Below are 17,181 nucleotides of genomic sequence, written 5' to 3'. Positions count from 1 at the left end.
ATCTGAATAACAGACAGACGTCAAAGATGAATTAAGAACTCGTTATTTTTTATTGCCAAAATTGATAATAAACAGAATCTCTGAAGGAAAGAGAAACACGAGAATGAACAGGTTTAATGTTGAAATCAGTTTGACTCTTTTCATGTCAGTTTGTGCACTGTTAGCCCGGATAAGTTGAATTTACTTAAAAAATTTGAGGAAACTGGTTGCCCTAAAAAAATTAAGTAATGATTAAGTAATGTGAACTTAATAATTCGAGTTCATTTAACTTAAAATGTTTTGTAATATTAATTACTTTGTAGTTATTACAACTAGTATATTTAAGTTCAATGTACTAAGCAAGTTAACTTGCCACCAATCAAAATTAATCCATGCCTCCCATCATGCATTGCTGCATGAATAAATTATGAGCTGAATTGTCTTAGTAATTTTCTTTATTCTCACTATTAAAATTTTGCTGTTTTTCTGTGACTTTTTAGTAGCTTGTTTTCTAATGTTCAGAGTTGATCTGTTTATCAGAATATGTTGCTTGTCACCGTCGTTGAGATTCACAGGCTGATTCTTGATGTCTGTGTGTGCCTAAAATATATATATATATATTTTTTTGTGATAAGGACAACTTTAAAAAAAAAAATTGTATTGTAGAAGTTGATCCTCCGCTGTAGAATCACAGTGCTGCTGTAATCAATAATGTAAATCTAACTCAGAGATTGGGCTCTAAATGAGTTTAGTGATTCAGATGAAATAATGATTATGTGAAAACATAACCAACATCACCTGATCATCTTTTAACTTTGCTTGTCTGGTTGGTTTTAATACAGTTAAAACTGCCCAAACAAAATCTAATATTAAAAAGTCAAGGGTCAAGAGCTCAACTAAAACAAACCCTGACCCTCGATGATGGTAACTTAAAAATTGTGATTTTCTCCTTTGGTGAAAAACTATAAGGTAAATGTTAGGAAAAAATGTCTGTAGAACAGCCAAAACAAATGTTCCAACTGCTCATCAACAGCTCCTTGAATTCATACACACCACGACAAAATGGCGTCATTACCTGCCGCAAACCAGTGTGAAGGAGGCGTGGCCAGGAGGAAAACTTCATAATTTAAGTGCATTTAACTTACATTTATTAACACATTCAAATTAGTAGAATATACTTATATTTTATAAGTAATGCAACCAAACTTAAATATTTTAAGTATATTGTAATTATATTTTTTAAGTAAATATAAAATCCGGGCTAAGAGTGTGGTTTTTGTAATGTTGTTTGCTAATTTGACACATTTTTAAATAGTTGACTTTGAAGAAATTAATTTGATTAATTATAACTCAGTTCTTATGTTGAATTTAATATTGCATGTAATCTGTTGCCACAATTTTATTGAGTAGATAAAGCGTATTACATTTTACAGTGCACGTAAAGTCAACAAAAAATGTTTAACTGACTTTAAAATACTGCTTTTTGGCAAACTATTGATGAATATTTTACCATCACATACACACACATTATGAAAACAAACACTTTTGTTCTTTAGAATAACATGCACTCATTAATTGTTCACAATAAAACCAGCAACATTTATTAGGAAAGTAAATAAAGCCAATATTGTTTTCATGTTGACTTTCAGAACTCACTGTACATTTTTGATCATTTACTGTACATTTATTTCTGTAGTTCTGAACATTTTGATACTTTGAATAAATATACATATATATATATATAGAGAGAGAGAGAGAGAGAGAGAAGAGTTTAAAATAAATAAAAAGCAGGTGCGTAGGAAAGCGAATGAACTCACTTGTGTTTTCAGTGTTGACAGATGACGAGGGTGTATTTTTATCTGGCCGCTGTGGGAATGAGGTTGTCTAATTTAAGACGCCGTTACTCGACACAGATGAAGTGTGTGAAAATAAGCTGAATCATTCCTCATTTAGTCAGTGTGATATTATAGAGGATGATCTTATATGATTTCATCTGCTGGAGCTTCTGGATCAGGAACCCTGAAGAAAGAGCCTGAATCACATTCAAGAACGTCCTTACAATCTTATTTTTACTTGATAAAAGTTCTCATAACATTGAGAGAAAACAGAACATCGTTATGGTGTTATTAATATTTGATGAATGTTTTTGGAATGTTTGCATAATGTTTATTTGTCAAAGTAAATTTTTTCACACACACATTGTTTCAAAGCAGCTGAGTTGAGCAGAGTTTTTTAAATGTTTTAAGAACGTTTTGTCCTAACATTTTCATAAGTTTTAAAGAAACGTTCCCGATTGAACTCAATGCATCAGGACTGAGAGCTTCCCCTTCTTCATCTCTGTGCATTCGCTCCGTTCCCAGCGTTACACTCTCAGCCCGAAGCATCACAAACATTCTGTAAAACTCCGTATGAAACAGTTCATTTACTCAGAACGCAGTTTTGTGTTGTTTTGGTGTGCGGTCTAGTTGAGTTTGTGTTCTTTTTTTCCATTGTTTTTTTGGTTTAGAAAATGTAAGCTTCGCTCTTTTTCAGTGAGTCTGCGTGAGCTGATAACACGAGCTCTCGAAACTCCGCCCTCTTCTTGGGAGCAGCAGCTCATTTGCATTTAAAGGGACACACACAAAAACGGCGTGTTTTTGCTCACCCTCAAAAAGTGACAATTTTAACATGCCATAATAAATGATCTGGTCACCGTTAATGTTGACCTGAAAATAAACTTTCAGAGGTAAAATGAGGTAACAAACACTCAGCTGTGAAAAAAAAATGTGTATTTATTAATAAAGTTGTTCAAACGATCTGAAGATGTTCCACTGCAGGCCACACAGATTCTGTCAAAATACACAAAAGTGACAAAAATGATTGACATATGCATTGAAATGTGCATTAGTTATCTAGACGAAATGAGAACATGTAGTCGTGCGTTGATGGGAACATTCATGGAGTTAGTTGGAGGTCAGATGAGAGTTTTAAAGAAAAGAATGAGAATAAACAAGAATCAGAGTCATGATAAAACTATCAGAGTTTGGAGCTGGAGCTGAACGAGTCCTCGGGTGTGTTTAACTTTGTCTCAGATGTTTCTCCTAAAACGGACCCGATCGGTCAATAGTTGTCAGGCTGTAAAATGATTATAAGCTATAAACATTTTTAACGTTCAGAGAACATTCAGAAATAACGTGTTCATTACATTCTCTGAAGATATTTTTGTTAGCTGCTGATTACTGGGGTCTTTTTCTGAGGAGAAACCTCTGAGAAGTGCTTTGTGTTCTTTGGGTTGAAGTGGGAATAACATCCGTCGTTCCTCCGGCGGTTCAATCTCATGCACACATGCAGTCTATATGGTCACATGATTGCATGCACTGAGAGGGTAAAACATGATGTCGTACCTCCCCTAAATCCAAACCTACACTGAGGTGGGACGAAAACTCCCGAAAACATGTCCTTCAGATGATCAACAGATGACAAAACAACACACTTCAGTCGAACATACAGAATGATCCAGCCTTGTTACTGTTGCAGAAAAAACATCTTCAGTGATGATTATCAATGCGGTAAAGTATTTTTTTCTATATTACAACGTAAACATTTATGGAAGCTTGTTTCCACCACGGAATAAAAATAAAGATAATTGCAACTTTTTATATCACAGTTCTTGCGAGTTATAAAGTCACAATTGAATGATAAAATGTTGCATCTCACAATTGTGACTTTTTTCTCATAATTACGACAATTTTTTTTTTTCTCGCAATTCTGACTTTTTTCTTACAATTCTGATTTTTTCTCTCGCACTTCTGACCTTTTGTTCTCGCAATTGCAACTTTTTTCTCACAATTTCAACTTTTTTCTTGTTATTGCAAGTTTTTCCTCGCAGTTCTGACTTTTTCTTGAAATTCAGACTTTTTTCTTATAATTATGACTTTTTTCTCGCAATTCTGATTTTTTCTCATAATAGTTTTTTACTTTTTTCTCGCAATTAAAACTTTTTTCACAATTTTGACTTTTTTCTCATAATTGCAACTTTTTTCTTGCAATTCTGACTTTTTTCTCATAATAATTTTGACTTTTTCTCGTAATTACGACTTTTTTCTTGCAATTTAGACTTTTTTCTTGTAATTGCAACTTTTTTCTCACAATTGACTTTTTCCTCGCAATTCTGCCTTTTCTTACAATTTTGTCTGTTTTCTCTCAATTCTGATTTTTCCTTGAAATTCAGACTTTTATCTTGTAATTACGACTTTTTTCTTGCAATTCTGACTCTTTTCTCACAATTTTGACTTTTTTTCTCGTAATTGTGACTTTTTTCTTGCAATTGCAACTTTTTTTCTTGTAATTCTGACTTTTTTCTCACAATTTTGACTTTTTTCTTATTGCAATTTTTTCCTCGCAGTTCTGACTTTTTCTTGAAATTCAGACTTTTTTCTTATATTTGGGACTTTTTTCTCGCAATTCAGATTTTTCCTTGAAATTCAGACTTTTATCTTGTAATTACGACTTTTTTCTTGCAATTATGACTTTTTTCTCACAATTTTGACTTTTTTTCTCGTAATTGTGACTTTTTTCTTGCAATTCTGATTGTTTCCTTGCAATTTAGACCTTTTTCTTGCAATTGCAACTTTTTTCTTGTAATTCTGACTTTTTTCTCACAATAATTTTAAGTTTCTTCTCACAATTGTGAGTTTATATCCCGCAATTCTGACTTTATAACTCACATTTTTCTCTCAACTCTGTGTTTACATCTAAATTTGCAATTGTGAGGAAAAGTCAGAATTGTGAGAGAACACAGTCGCAATTACCTTTATTTTTTCTGTGGCGGAAACAAGCTTCCATAATAATAAAATTCTTTGATGTATAAATACTGCATATTTTAAATAATATACCGCTGGCGTGTGGATAATGTCACATGAGGAGCATTAAGCAGAATGTGATGATGAGTTACCAGAGTCCAGCAGCTGATGAAGAGGTGAATGATATGTGCTCAAGTAGCGCGCGGGGCTCAACAGCGCCTCCATCTGGACCAGACGACACACTGCGGCCTGAGGAGGAATCACATCTGCTGCGTCCTTCAGAACTTCATCTGGAATCACTTTAGATCCCTGTTCAAACACACAGATCTCCCATAATCCACATCCCAAATCATCACAGGCTCAACTATGTACATGATGATAACGCACACTTAAGCTAATGTTTTGTTTAGGATCAGACGTCACTTTCCCTAGACGATGCGTTCCTTCCGTGATGAAATAACAATGTCATTTGATGTTGAAGTTGACTTTTATAATGAGCCCGCAAGATTACACTTCCATTTTTTAAGGCCAAGAATGATAACTGTAATGTTAACTAAAATAATCTTACCGTCATCTGTTCAGCTGCGTTGAAGAGGTGACGCCCGAGCCGCAGGACCTGACGGAGAGTCTCTCTCACTAGTTCCTCTGAGCTCTGGTCCTCAGAGACGACGGTACGGCGGCCGTCAGACTCGCTCAGCAGCTTGTAGTTCCACTGCTGGAAGAGTCTGCTGTGAAGGTCGTGGGACACCAGCAGGATTCTGGGCTCCAGGATCAGGCCACTGCGGGTCAGAGAGGAACCGTCAACTTCTGCAGCTCCGCTAGAGCAAATTACAGGGACATAACCACATCTCTTCTCTGATGACGAGGGCGGGGCAACCTGTCACTCACATGAGATCCACCAATAGCAAACCACAACACGGACAAAATCAAGCCTCACATTTGTTCTTGTTCGAGAAGAACAGTAGATGTTTGGACACTGGCGTATGGCTGTAAAGATGATCTGCGTTCGCCTCACCTGTGCAGGTTTTCCTCCATGTGTCGCAGGTCTTGCAGAACAGACAGCAGAGCTTCAGTGGAACACTAATGGATGAAAGACATCATGGATTTACATTTTATTATCACTGCTTCTGTTACATGCGAAATGTTCCTGAACTATTCCAGATTTTGGGAATGTAATGCATTCAGCTAAAACCAAATCTCTCATGTCATTGCAAACCTGTAAGACTTTCTTTCTTCTGTGGAAAACAAACACTTGGATATTTTGCACGCTGAAAAGCTTCAGCTGAACCTCATTTTTAGATCTAGACTGAGTTTGTTCACTGTGTGGATAATATCAGCATTAAAGGTGCAGGAAGTGATTTCTGAGAAACGCTGTTGAAAGTGGATCAAATTGAGTGTCAAAACACACTTGTAGCCAATCAGCAGTAAGGGGCGTGTCCACTCATGAGGGGGAGGTGCCTGTGTCGCATAGTGTGTTGGTGAATTTGGGGGCGGAGCTATCAAGATAGGGGTGTGATTCTTTTGGGTTAGGGGTGTGTTTCAAACATCAACAGCGTTTCTCAGAAATTGCTTAATGTACCTTTAAAATAAAAATGAATTAAAGATAGAAATATTGCTAGTAAAAATGACAAAAGCACACATTAGATTTACTAAAACTTAAATTAAAATTGCAACTTTTCTTTCGATTCTGACTTTGTTCTCGTAATTGTGACTTTTTTCTCATAATTCTGACTTTTTTCTCGTAATTGTGACTTTTTTCTTTCAATTCTGACTTTGTTCTCGTAATTGCGACTTTTTTCTCATAATTCTGACTTTTTTCTCGTAATTGCGACTTTTTTCTTTCAATTCTGACTTTTTTCTCGTAATTGATTTTTTTCTTACAATTCGGATATTTTTCTCACAATTACAACTTTTTTTCTCATAATTCTGACTTATTTTCTCGCAATTACGACTTTTTTCTTTCAATTCTGACTTTTTCTCGTAATTGCAACTTTTTTCTCGCAATTATGACTTTTTTCTCGCAATAATTTTGACTTTTTACTCGCAATTCTGACTGCACCTTTAAAATAAAAATGAATTAAAGATAGAAATCAAAGCTAATAAAAATGACTAAAGCACACATTAGATTTACTAAAACTTAAATTAAAATTGCGACTTTTCTTTCGATTCTTGACTTTTTTCTCTTAATTGCAACTTTTTTCTCACAATTATAACTTTTTCTCATAATTCTGACTTTTTTCTCGTAGTTGCGACTTTTTTTGCAATTCTGACTTTTTTCTTGTAATTGCGACTTTTTTCTCACAATTCTGACTTTTTCTCGTAATTGAGACTTTTTTCTTTCAATTCTGACTTTTTTCTCGTAATTGCGACTTTTTTCTCATAATTCTGACGTTTTTCTCGTAATTGCGACTTTTTTTCTTGTAATTCTGACTTATTTTCTCACAATTGCGACTTTTTTCTTTGAATTCTGACTTTTTCTCGTAATTGCAACTTTTTTCTCGCAATTATGACTTTTTTCTTTCAATTCTTACTTTTTTCTCACAATAATTTTTTACTAATAATTTTTACTCGCAATTGTGACTGCACCTTTAAAATAAAAATGAATTAAAGATAGAAATAAAGCTAATAAAAATGACAAAAGCACACATTAGGTTTACTAAAACTTAAATTAAAATTGTGACTTTTCTTTCGATTCTGACTTTTTCTCTTAATTGCAACTTTTTTCTCATAATTCTGACTTTTTTCTCGTAATTGCGACTTCTTTCTTATAATTCTGACTTTTTTCTCGTAATTGCGACTTTTTTAATTCCGACTTCTTTCTTTCAATTCTGACTTTTTCTCGTAATTGCGACTTTTTTCTCATAATTCTGACTTTTTTCTCGTAATTGCAACTTTTTTCTCGTAATTGCGACTTTTTTCTTTCAATTCTGACTTTTTTCTCGTAATTGACTTTTTTCTTACAATTCGGATATTTTTCTCACAATTACAACTTTTTTTCTCGTAATTCTGACTTATTTTCTTGCAATTGCGACTTTTTTCTTTCAATTCTGACTTTTTCCCGTAATTGCAACTTTTTTCTTGCAATTACTTTTTTCTCACAATAATTTTGACTTTTTACTCGCAATTGTGACTGCACCTTTAAAATAAAAATGAATTAAAGATAGAAATCAAGCTAATAAAAAAGACTAAAGCACACATTAGATTTACTAAAACTTAAATTAAAATTGCGACTTTTCTTTCGATTCTGACTTTTTTCTCATAATTCTGACTTTTTTCTCGTAATTGAGACTTTTTTCTTTCAATTCTGACTTTTTTCTCGTACTTGCAACTTTTTTCTCATAATTCTGACTTTTTTCTCGTAATTGCGACTTCTTTCTTATAATTCTGACTTTTTCTCATAATTGCGACTTTTTTCTTTCAATTATGACTTTTTTTCTCACAATAATTTTGACTTTTTACTCGCAATTGTGACTGCACCTTTAAAATAAAAATGAATTAAAGATAGAAATAAAGCTAATAAAAAATGACTAAAGCACACATTAGATTTACTAAAACTTAAATTAAAATTGCGACTTTTCTTTCGATTCTGACTTTTTTCTCTTAATTGCAACTTTTTTCTCACAATTATAACTTTTTTCTCATATTTCTGACTTTTTTCTTATAATTCTGACTTTTTTCTCGTAATTGCGACTTTTTTTTGCAATTCTGATTTTTTTCTCGTAATTAAGACTTTTTTCTTTCAATTCTGACTTTTTTCTCGTAATTGCAACTTTTTCTCATAATTCTGACTTTTTTCTCGTAATTGCAACTTTTTTCTTTCAATTCTGATTTTTTTCTCGTAATTGACTTTTTACTTACAATTCGGATATTTTTCTCACAATTAGAACTTTTTTCTCGTAATTCTGACTTATTTTCTCACAATTGCGACTTTTTTCTTTCAATTCTGACTTTTTCCCGTAATTGCAACTTTTTTCTTGCAATTACTTTTTTCTCACAATAATTTTGACTTTTTACTTGCAATTGTGACTGCACCTTTAAAATAAAAATGAATTAAAGATAGAAATAATGCTAATAAAAATTACAAAAGCACACATTAGATTTACTAAAACTTAAACTAGATAATAACCTAAAATAGTTTTTTTTTTTTTTTTTTTTAAGTTTCAAATGTCATTTCCAATAGTGAACATTCTCCTCTTGTGTTCCTCAGTGTACAGACGGCCACATGAAGACGAGTGTGAGTGAATGATGAAGGTGTCGCACCTCGATGACGTTCAGCGCGTGTTCAGGGTAGAGCAGCAGGACGCCGGTGACCTCTTCTCCCGGACGGCTCCTCTGAACACTGACGTTCAGCCTCTCGAAGTGAACTGAGACACAGAGGAAAACCTCAGAGAGTTTGACACTGATTATGTGCTTGAAGTCCTTTGATAATTCAGGATGTTCACAGCTTCACACACTGACATTCTAAAGCTTTCATCAGAAACAGACTCTTTGGGAAATCTGAGATTGTTCATGTAATCAGATGCTCTCAAACCTCCCACCGTCGTCCGGTCCGCGAGTCCACCGGAGAGACGGCCGACCACGATGAGCCGGTGTAACAGGAACTTCTGCTCGAGAGACACAGACAGGAAGTGATGAAGGACAAACTGACTGACTGTTTCTGAGAGAGTTTGAGTTTATCAGTGAAAACTAACTGAAATAAAAACAAATTCTACATTTATAATAAGATTTTTTTTTAGTTACTATGGAAAGCATTTTTCCAATGTGTAGTAACACTTAGAAAAAATTAATTATATATACATAGAAACACTAAAAATGCAATGTAACAAATGTACATAAACATACAAATCCAAGTTGGGTTGAAAATGGACAAACCCAGTGATTGGGTTGTTTTGAGCCAGTATTTTTCGAGTGATCGACTCATAAACTCTTGTGAAGCTCAGTCTACTCTACTTCTGTTTAGATCTCTAAAACATTCATTAATGTCAGTGAAATCCTGTCCTTCTCGGCACTGACCAGCTCGTTGTCCGGCCGTGTCCGTCTCCGGTGTGTCAGCCGGCGGTGGAACAGACTCCTGCCGTTCTCCTCCTTACTGGAGCTCCGCATGTCTCTGTCTGTCTGGATCTGCTGTAGCCCTGCCTCTGTTTACCGGCTCCTGGAGACGCCAGTTCTGCCCCTGGGGCAATTAAACCTGAATCTTGACAATCCCGTGTGCCTCTGATGCCCATCAGCCTGATCCCGTTTACATACGCCAGGCTGAGTGACCATGACTACAGCTGGACAAACTACAGCTCTTATTTCAATATGAAAGCGTGTGTTTCTACGGCACTTTTCATCCTGAGGATTTCTAGAAAGGAAACTCCTTTAAAACATGTTTTTAAACTCTCAAAGTTTGTCCACTGCAGTATCCATACATGCAGAATTCCTTCATTTTCCCCTGAACCAACATACATGTCATTTCCATCACATAAACAAAAAAAAAAATAAATCAACATTTATTCTGTGATGGAAATGACATTTTAGCATTAAAAAACTTACTAACTAACTTACTAAGGCTCATTCCATGGCTGACATTAATGTATGTAATATTTTCATAATTTATGCATAATTTGGCAAAATTAGAGTTTGATAAGAAATGATGCACAATAAAATATTCTGATATTTTCCTATATTTTTCTTTTATTTCACTCTTTATTTAGATAATCATACATATTTTCTGATTGAAATTTTAAATCTGGTATTTTAGTATTATAGTTTTTATACATATTTTTATTAGATTTTTTTAAAAGTATTTTTAGTTTAAATTTTAGTAATTTTGTCTCTTCTGGCATTTTTATTACAGTGATTTATTAGTCATTTTTATTATGTTTTATGTATTTCTATATAGCTTTAATTTATTTTTATTTCAGTTTTTAGTCATTTTACTTAAATTCAACTTAAACTGTAATTTATTTCAGTATATATTTATATTAAAGTTTTATATATTTATATTTATAATTTCCAAAAAAGTTTTAGTTTTATTTAGTTACCAGTAATGCTGATCTGGGACAAGGATTAAAATTAAAATCTATACTTATACACTGTAAAAAATAATTTTCATGATTTGTTATCACAACATTTTTTCTTTTGTCAAATCAACTTCAATAATTAATGTGTTTCAGACAATATCTTGAGTTTCTGTTGATTAAATCAATCGCCTTCATTGTATTAACTCAAATTTTTTATTTCAATGAACTCAAAATTTTAAGTCAACCAGCTAACTTACTTTTTTAAGTTAAACCAACAATTCTTTTTACAGTGAAGACATTTGAAAAGTAGCAAGGAATAAAGTCTCCAATCCAGAAAGTTCTTTGTAAATCCCTGAGTTTTGACACAAATCGCACACAGAAGTCCTGCGTCTGAACAAGCTCAGGGTTGAAGTGTGCACTGAAGTGTGTACTAAAGTGTGCACCAGCGCTGTGAATGCAGGTGAGGGTGTTGTCGAGGTGTAACCCCGCAGAAATCTGACACGCTCCTCCAGAGAACAGAAGAACATCACAAACCTTCCTGCCAGTCCTGTGTTTCTCCATCAGCCGGCCGAACAGAGACACTCTGTCCTCCAGCGATGATCTGCCCAACTCTGCGTCCAGTTCCCGGGAAGCCATGAGTGGCGTGTGTGTTTGCACTGGTTGCTAAGCAACATCAGTGGAGGGGGCGGGACAATCCTTTAGTTTGCATTGTTCCCGGTTCTCTGGTTTCCTCTGCCATGTTAGTCCCTTTGTTGATCAGTTGTGTCTCTTCAGTCTTGTGTAGCCCCAGTTTATTGTCCTTTCTATGGATGTTGTTCAGTTCTTCTTCAGTTTTGGACTTATGTATACTTTTGCTATTTCTCTATGAAACCACTATCTGCAATCAGATCCTGCTCACCATGATGCAGATATACATTAAACTGATTAGATACACCTTATTTAAATGTTCATATAACTTTTTTTTTTTTTAATGTCAGTATAACTGGTGTCTGTTTGAGTGAACAATATTCAGAACTGCACACTGTAGAAGGACACAGATTTTCACCAAATACATAAATGCTACTTTAAATTCAAATCTCAGCAGAAGCAGGAGACAAATTGATGATAATAAAAGAGCAGAGTTTATTGAATAAAAGTTTGTTGCGTATGATTCAATGCAATTCAATGGAAAATTACTGCTTCACAACATCGATTAAAACCTTGAAATGGAGACAAACATCTCTTTAGACCACACAATCATAAGATTTCACAGCAATAGAAAGGAAATTATAAGTAATATAAAAACATAATAATGATAGTAAAATGATTAATGGATAAATGATGTAAATCAAATGACAATATGAAAAATGATAAATCAATGACAACTACATAAATGGCAAATGATTATAAATGAAATCTTTAAAATAATAAGAAAATAAAACACCAATGTATGGTTGATATCTTAACGTAAAACAGGTTGTTATGGAAAACCCTTCGATTTTTCACATAATACTTCAAGACTTTAAAAAGAAAAAAGGAAAAATTCTTCTCGGTTCTTGGAGTGAAGAAGCTAGAAAACCTGAACTTTCTGAACTGTGGAGACAAATGCAGAAAAAGATTTCAAAGTCAAATCTCTGTAATGTGACGTCATTTTGAGTGAAACAGGATATTAAATAAAAGCTGTAAAGGGTCTTTCACACCAAGAACAATATCAGTGTCCACAATAATGTTCTGTTTCTTCTAACGTTTGATTCTGATTCATCAGCTGGAAAAAGACAACGATATCCTTCCTGTGTGTCATCATCAATGCTTTCCTCATAGAATTAGAATGATTATTTCACCCAAAATTAAAATTCTGTCATTAATTACTCAGATTTCATCAAAAATATCTTAATTTGTGTTCTGAAGATGAACGGGTGTGGAACGACATGAGGGAGAGTAATAAATGACAGAAATGTCATTTTTGGATGAACTAACCCTTTAAGGCGTATCGCTCCTGGTGTGAATGGGCCTTAACAGCTCAACTGATTGTAATGATTTAATGTAAGATTTTGATTCAAACTGTGTCAGTGTGGTCACCTCACCTTCCTCAGACAAGAGTATGCGATTCTCTTCAAGTAAATCCATCATTTTGTCTTTTCTGTCAGAGATTGATTTCCTCACTTGTCCAAATAAGCCGTCACAACTCATATTAATGGGTGAATTTTCACACTTTTGAGGATTTGAGAGAGATCTAAAGCTCTGGCGAACGGCACAACAAAACACAGGATGCATTAATGTTAATAACAGACCCATTTAAAAGCATTGATCTACAGGAAGGAGGACGTTAAAGCAACCTGGAGGATCAGGAAGTCGTCTTCAGAACTCAGAAGCATCTGAATGTTTGCGTCTCTCTGTTGAAGCTCAGAAAGCTCCTGCTGCAGCTGCTCCTGAACCTTCTCAGCCTGACTCACGGCCGTCTCCTCCTGAGCTCTGATCAGATGGATCATCTCACTGCATTGAGCCTTGATGGAGTCCGTCAGATCAGAACAGGCTTTCTCCATGTCGCCCACTGCTTCCTGTGCAGAGCTCTAGCAAAACAAGAGATTCGGTGAGAGCGTCCTGCCTTAATGAATGACTATTAAAATCAACATAAAAAGTTTTTGGTGTTTTATTTGTTTCTCACTGTGCTGATCAGTGCTTTAAACTCCGCTTTTGACCCCAGGTGAAGGAACATTTCATGCAGTAATTTATGCACGTGCTATCGGAAATTTCCTACTTCCCACTTTGTGATTACGAGCTCAAGTGCTTTGTTGTCAGAAGGAACAGGAATCATGGAGGACACCAGCCTAAAATCTTATTAACCCTCAGGGGTCTGAGGATTTTTGGGACCCTGGAGAAGTTTTGACATGCCCTGACATTTGTGCTTTTTTCAGTTGTTCATAAACATATTAATGGAAAAAGTGTCATTACACTGTATTCAGCACAAACTAGGCTACAATAATATGTGAGGAACATGTATGTACATGTTTGTGTTTTTGAAGGAATAACGTTTATGCGTGGTTATTGAAAAAACAAAAAACTTAAGTCACTGAAATAAAGCCAAAAAAAAAATATTAAATCTGTGTTCACAAGACTTCTGGGTATTTGAGGTTGTAGACTAGAGTTTTTACTTCAAAATGAGGTAAAAATTATGCTGCCTGCTTGTTCATATAAAACAATAGAGAGATTTAAATTTTCTAAAACATCTTTGGTCAAGAAACACAGTATGCGTGGAGGCGTGAATCATCATGAATAATGGGTCATTTACACCTGAGAAGACAAAAGAATCACATAATAATGACCTGAAATGACTTGCATATTAATGAGGCCTTTCAGTCAGGTAGGCTGTGAAAAAACCCTCTGTGATCATGATTCAAATCTCATCATGGTGTAAATCAAACATACAGAAAAAACAGCAATACTGTGAAATATGATTACAATTTAAAATAATGGTATTCTATTATATTCTATAAGTGTCTGAACAATTATGTTACCTCTATGGCATTTCATATAGGCTTTTAGCTTAAAAGCATGCACATTTGGAGAAATATTGATGGATTCTCATATGTTTGTCAATTTTCTATACAAAAGAGTAATATTTATTCAGGATTTATTGTCATTACTATGAGCGCTGGATACTGTGTTTTCAATTCATACTTGCAGCCGGAGGGCGCTCTGTACACCTTTAGTCCATAAATGCCTGAGCACTAAAGAAGAATAGGCAATCCAGGAACTAACCGAACTAACAGAGGCCAGAGATCGCTAACTATGGCTATTCAAACACTTTTCAAGACAATAAATACACGATTGAGATGATGAATGCATGTATTGCCTCTGAATTTGCGTCTGAATAGCGCTGGCTCCGTGGGCGTGGCCGCATTAGCGGATAATGAGCTGAATCACGGATTTCTGACATGGCTCTCTTTTCATACAGATTACATAAACACAGAATGTTTGTTTTCGATTTGACTTACACGATTTAAAACCTGACATTTCAACGTTTCTTTAGACATAAGTCACATTTTTTTTGTGATTAGTATTCACTAAGTTACAGTTCATTTTCTGAGAACTATCAGATTGGACTTCGTTCAGAGGGAGACGAGAGATCACGCATCATGTTAGTTTTCTTTATTTTACAAAAAGCACAATATTTTGTTTTTACTCTGAGTGTACACAAATAAAAGAAGATATTCCACAGATTAAAATGGTGTATAACTCTTAATTGTATGTGCAACATTAACTGAGTATTTTGAGTCTCTTTCACACTGGTAAGAAAAAAAACGCAGCTGGCTATCGCCGGCAATACACCTCAGACCATCAGGAGTGTTAAAGCCAAAATGATTGACGACAATATAAACATCTATTCTGAAGATGAGTCCCAAGGTCTTACGGGTGATGGAACTCTGTAATTTTGGTGAAATACAGGCTATTTTCTAATAAATACTGGGTTAAAAACAACCCATGAAAAGGCTTTGGTGTTTTAATATGTGACTAACCCAGTACGATTGGGTTAAATGTTTGATCGACACTGCTGGACAGTTTTGTTTAACTCAACTCGTTGCTTAAAAATGACTATATGACCCTGACTTAAAATGAACATTTCACAAATATGTTGGAAATTTAAAAATCAGATTGCCTTCAAAAAAAAGTGATATTTTTAAATGTATTTGGCCCGGGATTCTGTTTGTCTGAAAGAAGATAGTCATATACGGACTTGACCCAGAGGTTAAATCTTTTAGCAATTTCAAGTGTGAAGAGCCCTTTTGATGAAAAATTACATACGTTATGAACCTTTTATTTCTTTAGAATAGCACACAGTGATGAATCTTTCATAATGACCAGGAGTATGTTTTGGATTTCATTTTGTTTTTTATTAGGAAAAAAGTCCCCCAATCAAAGTTTTCATTAACACTTCAGTATGGGGAACAACTCTCACTTTTAACTACATATTAGCTGTTTATTACTGCTTATAAAGCACATATTAATGCCTTATTCTGCATGATCATTTTCTACATCCCTAAATCCTACTCCTGAACTTAACCTTACTAACTATTAATAAACAGTAAATTAAGAGTTTATTAAGGCAAAAGTCATGGTTAATAGTGAATATGTGCTCCCCATACCAAAGTGTTACTGAATTTTCTTTTAAAATAATGTTCGATTGGTGTAAGCATTGAACAGTATTGCCCAAAACTCACCCTGATTGTCTCCACTGATGTTGTGAGCTCCGTTAACTCGCTCTCTCTTCTCTGAATTCTCTTTTTAAATATCAAAGACTATATATATAGAAAGACGGTTCACTCCTTCCATACCGACTTTCCTTGAAAGGGACTTTGCAAATTTGATAATTTTCACTCCACTACATTTCTATCAAGGTCCTCGAGTAGAAAGTCCACCAGGTGAAAATGGCGTTCGGGTAAAATCCATGTTTTTGGCGGATAAAATTCCCATTCCATGTGGCTTAAATATAATGTTATTTGATATTTGATAATTATCACATGAGTACTGGGATAAAACTTTACATTTCCCGTGTAAACACTGATGTCTGTGATCAAAATAAAACATTTGAAAGTTAAAGCGTTCGTTCACCCAAAAATTTAAATTCTGTCATTTATTACTCTCCCTCATGTCGTTCCACACCCGTAAGACCTTCGTTCATCTTCAGAACACAAATTAAGATATTTTTGATGAAATCCGATTGCATTGACAGCAAGTTAATTTACACTTTCAATGCCCAGAAAGGTAACAAAAGATCACAAGAACAAAAGATTCAAAGCAGCGTTTTAAAATCGGCCATCGCTAGATATTGTCATAAAGTAGTTATTTTTGTTTTTTTGGCACACAAAAAGTATTCTTGTCACTTTATAATATTAAGGTTGAACCATTGTAGGCTACTCACATGAACTGATTTAAATATTTTAGTACCTTTCTGGGTACTAATTTAAATTAACTTGCTGGCAATAGGCCTCACTGAGCCATTAGATTTCATCAAAAATATCTTAATTTGTGTTCTGAAGATGAATGAAGGTCTTATGAGGGAGGGTAATAAATGACATTATTTTCATTTTTGGGTGAACTAACCCTTTAACTTGACGCTTCAAATAATGATTGTACTGATTACATTGTTTCACCACCAGGTGGCGACAAGTGACTGTTAAAAATTGTATTTGTCATTGAATCATTTATTCAAGAGATTTGTTCAAAAAATGCTGATTCATTCAGTAATGAAACAAGTGAAGTATTATGAGTGAGTCATTGAATCATTTGAAAAGATTTTTTAAAACATGTTATAATGTATAATAATAATGTTATTAATATTTTGCAATTAATATTTTGGCAGGACCTTTAGGAATTAAATTTTATTGTGGGGGTGGAGGGTAGGAGTGATATAAAAAAAAATGAAGATGACGATTCAG

The 17,181-nt window shown here is 34.3% G+C and overlaps 1 protein-coding gene across 6 annotated transcripts; it reads right to left on the bottom strand.

Moving 5' to 3' along the window:
* Nucleotides 1-1,318: 1,318 nt before the first annotated feature.
* On the bottom strand, nucleotides 1,319-16,028 carry LOC125255746 (testis-expressed protein 47). 6 transcript variants are annotated; one of them, XM_048171212.1, is made up of 10 exons: nucleotides 15,964-16,028; nucleotides 13,081-13,314; nucleotides 12,829-12,985; nucleotides 11,300-12,337; nucleotides 9,292-9,364; nucleotides 9,021-9,124; nucleotides 5,776-5,840; nucleotides 5,329-5,539; nucleotides 4,913-5,069; nucleotides 1,319-1,998 (listed from the first exon to the last, which is right to left on the bottom strand). In XM_048171212.1, exons 4-10 carry the CDS (start codon nucleotides 11,399-11,401, stop codon nucleotides 1,925-1,927), a joined length of 786 nt encoding a protein of 261 aa, XP_048027169.1. In that variant the 5' UTR covers nucleotides 11,402-12,337; nucleotides 12,829-12,985; nucleotides 13,081-13,314; nucleotides 15,964-16,028; the 3' UTR covers nucleotides 1,319-1,924. The 6 variants fall into 6 exon arrangements, with proteins under 6 accessions (XP_048027169.1, XP_048027170.1, XP_048027173.1 ...); XM_048171216.1 differs by lacking the exons at nucleotides 1,319-1,998; nucleotides 15,964-16,028 and adding exons at nucleotides 2,731-2,807; nucleotides 3,363-3,417 and having other exon boundaries at nucleotides 13,081-13,708; XM_048171215.1 differs by lacking the exons at nucleotides 1,319-1,998; nucleotides 15,964-16,028 and adding an exon at nucleotides 2,731-3,417 and having other exon boundaries at nucleotides 13,081-13,708.
* Nucleotides 16,029-17,181: the final 1,153 nt, after the last annotated feature.

Source organism: Megalobrama amblycephala, linkage group LG20 (assembly GCF_018812025.1).
Source record: "Megalobrama amblycephala isolate DHTTF-2021 linkage group LG20, ASM1881202v1, whole genome shotgun sequence".
Lineage (NCBI taxonomy): Eukaryota > Metazoa > Chordata > Actinopteri > Cypriniformes > Xenocyprididae > Megalobrama > Megalobrama amblycephala.
This window is presented reverse-complemented; position numbering and strand designations above follow the sequence as displayed.

Bases quoted from the DNA above. Each gene is read 5' to 3' on its own strand.
- LOC125255746 (XM_048171212.1), bottom strand. From the start codon at position 11,401: ATGGCTTCCCGGGAACTGGACGCAGAGTTGGGCAGATCATCGCTGGAG. The intron at 9,365-11,299 runs GTTTGTGATGTT...TCTCTCGAGCAG, and splicing joins AACACAGGACTGGCAGGAAG to AAGTTCCTGTTACACCGGCT. The intron at 5,841-9,020 runs GTGCGACACCTT...TTCATCCATTAG, and splicing joins ACGCGCTGAACGTCATCGAG to TGTTCCACTGAAGCTCTGCT.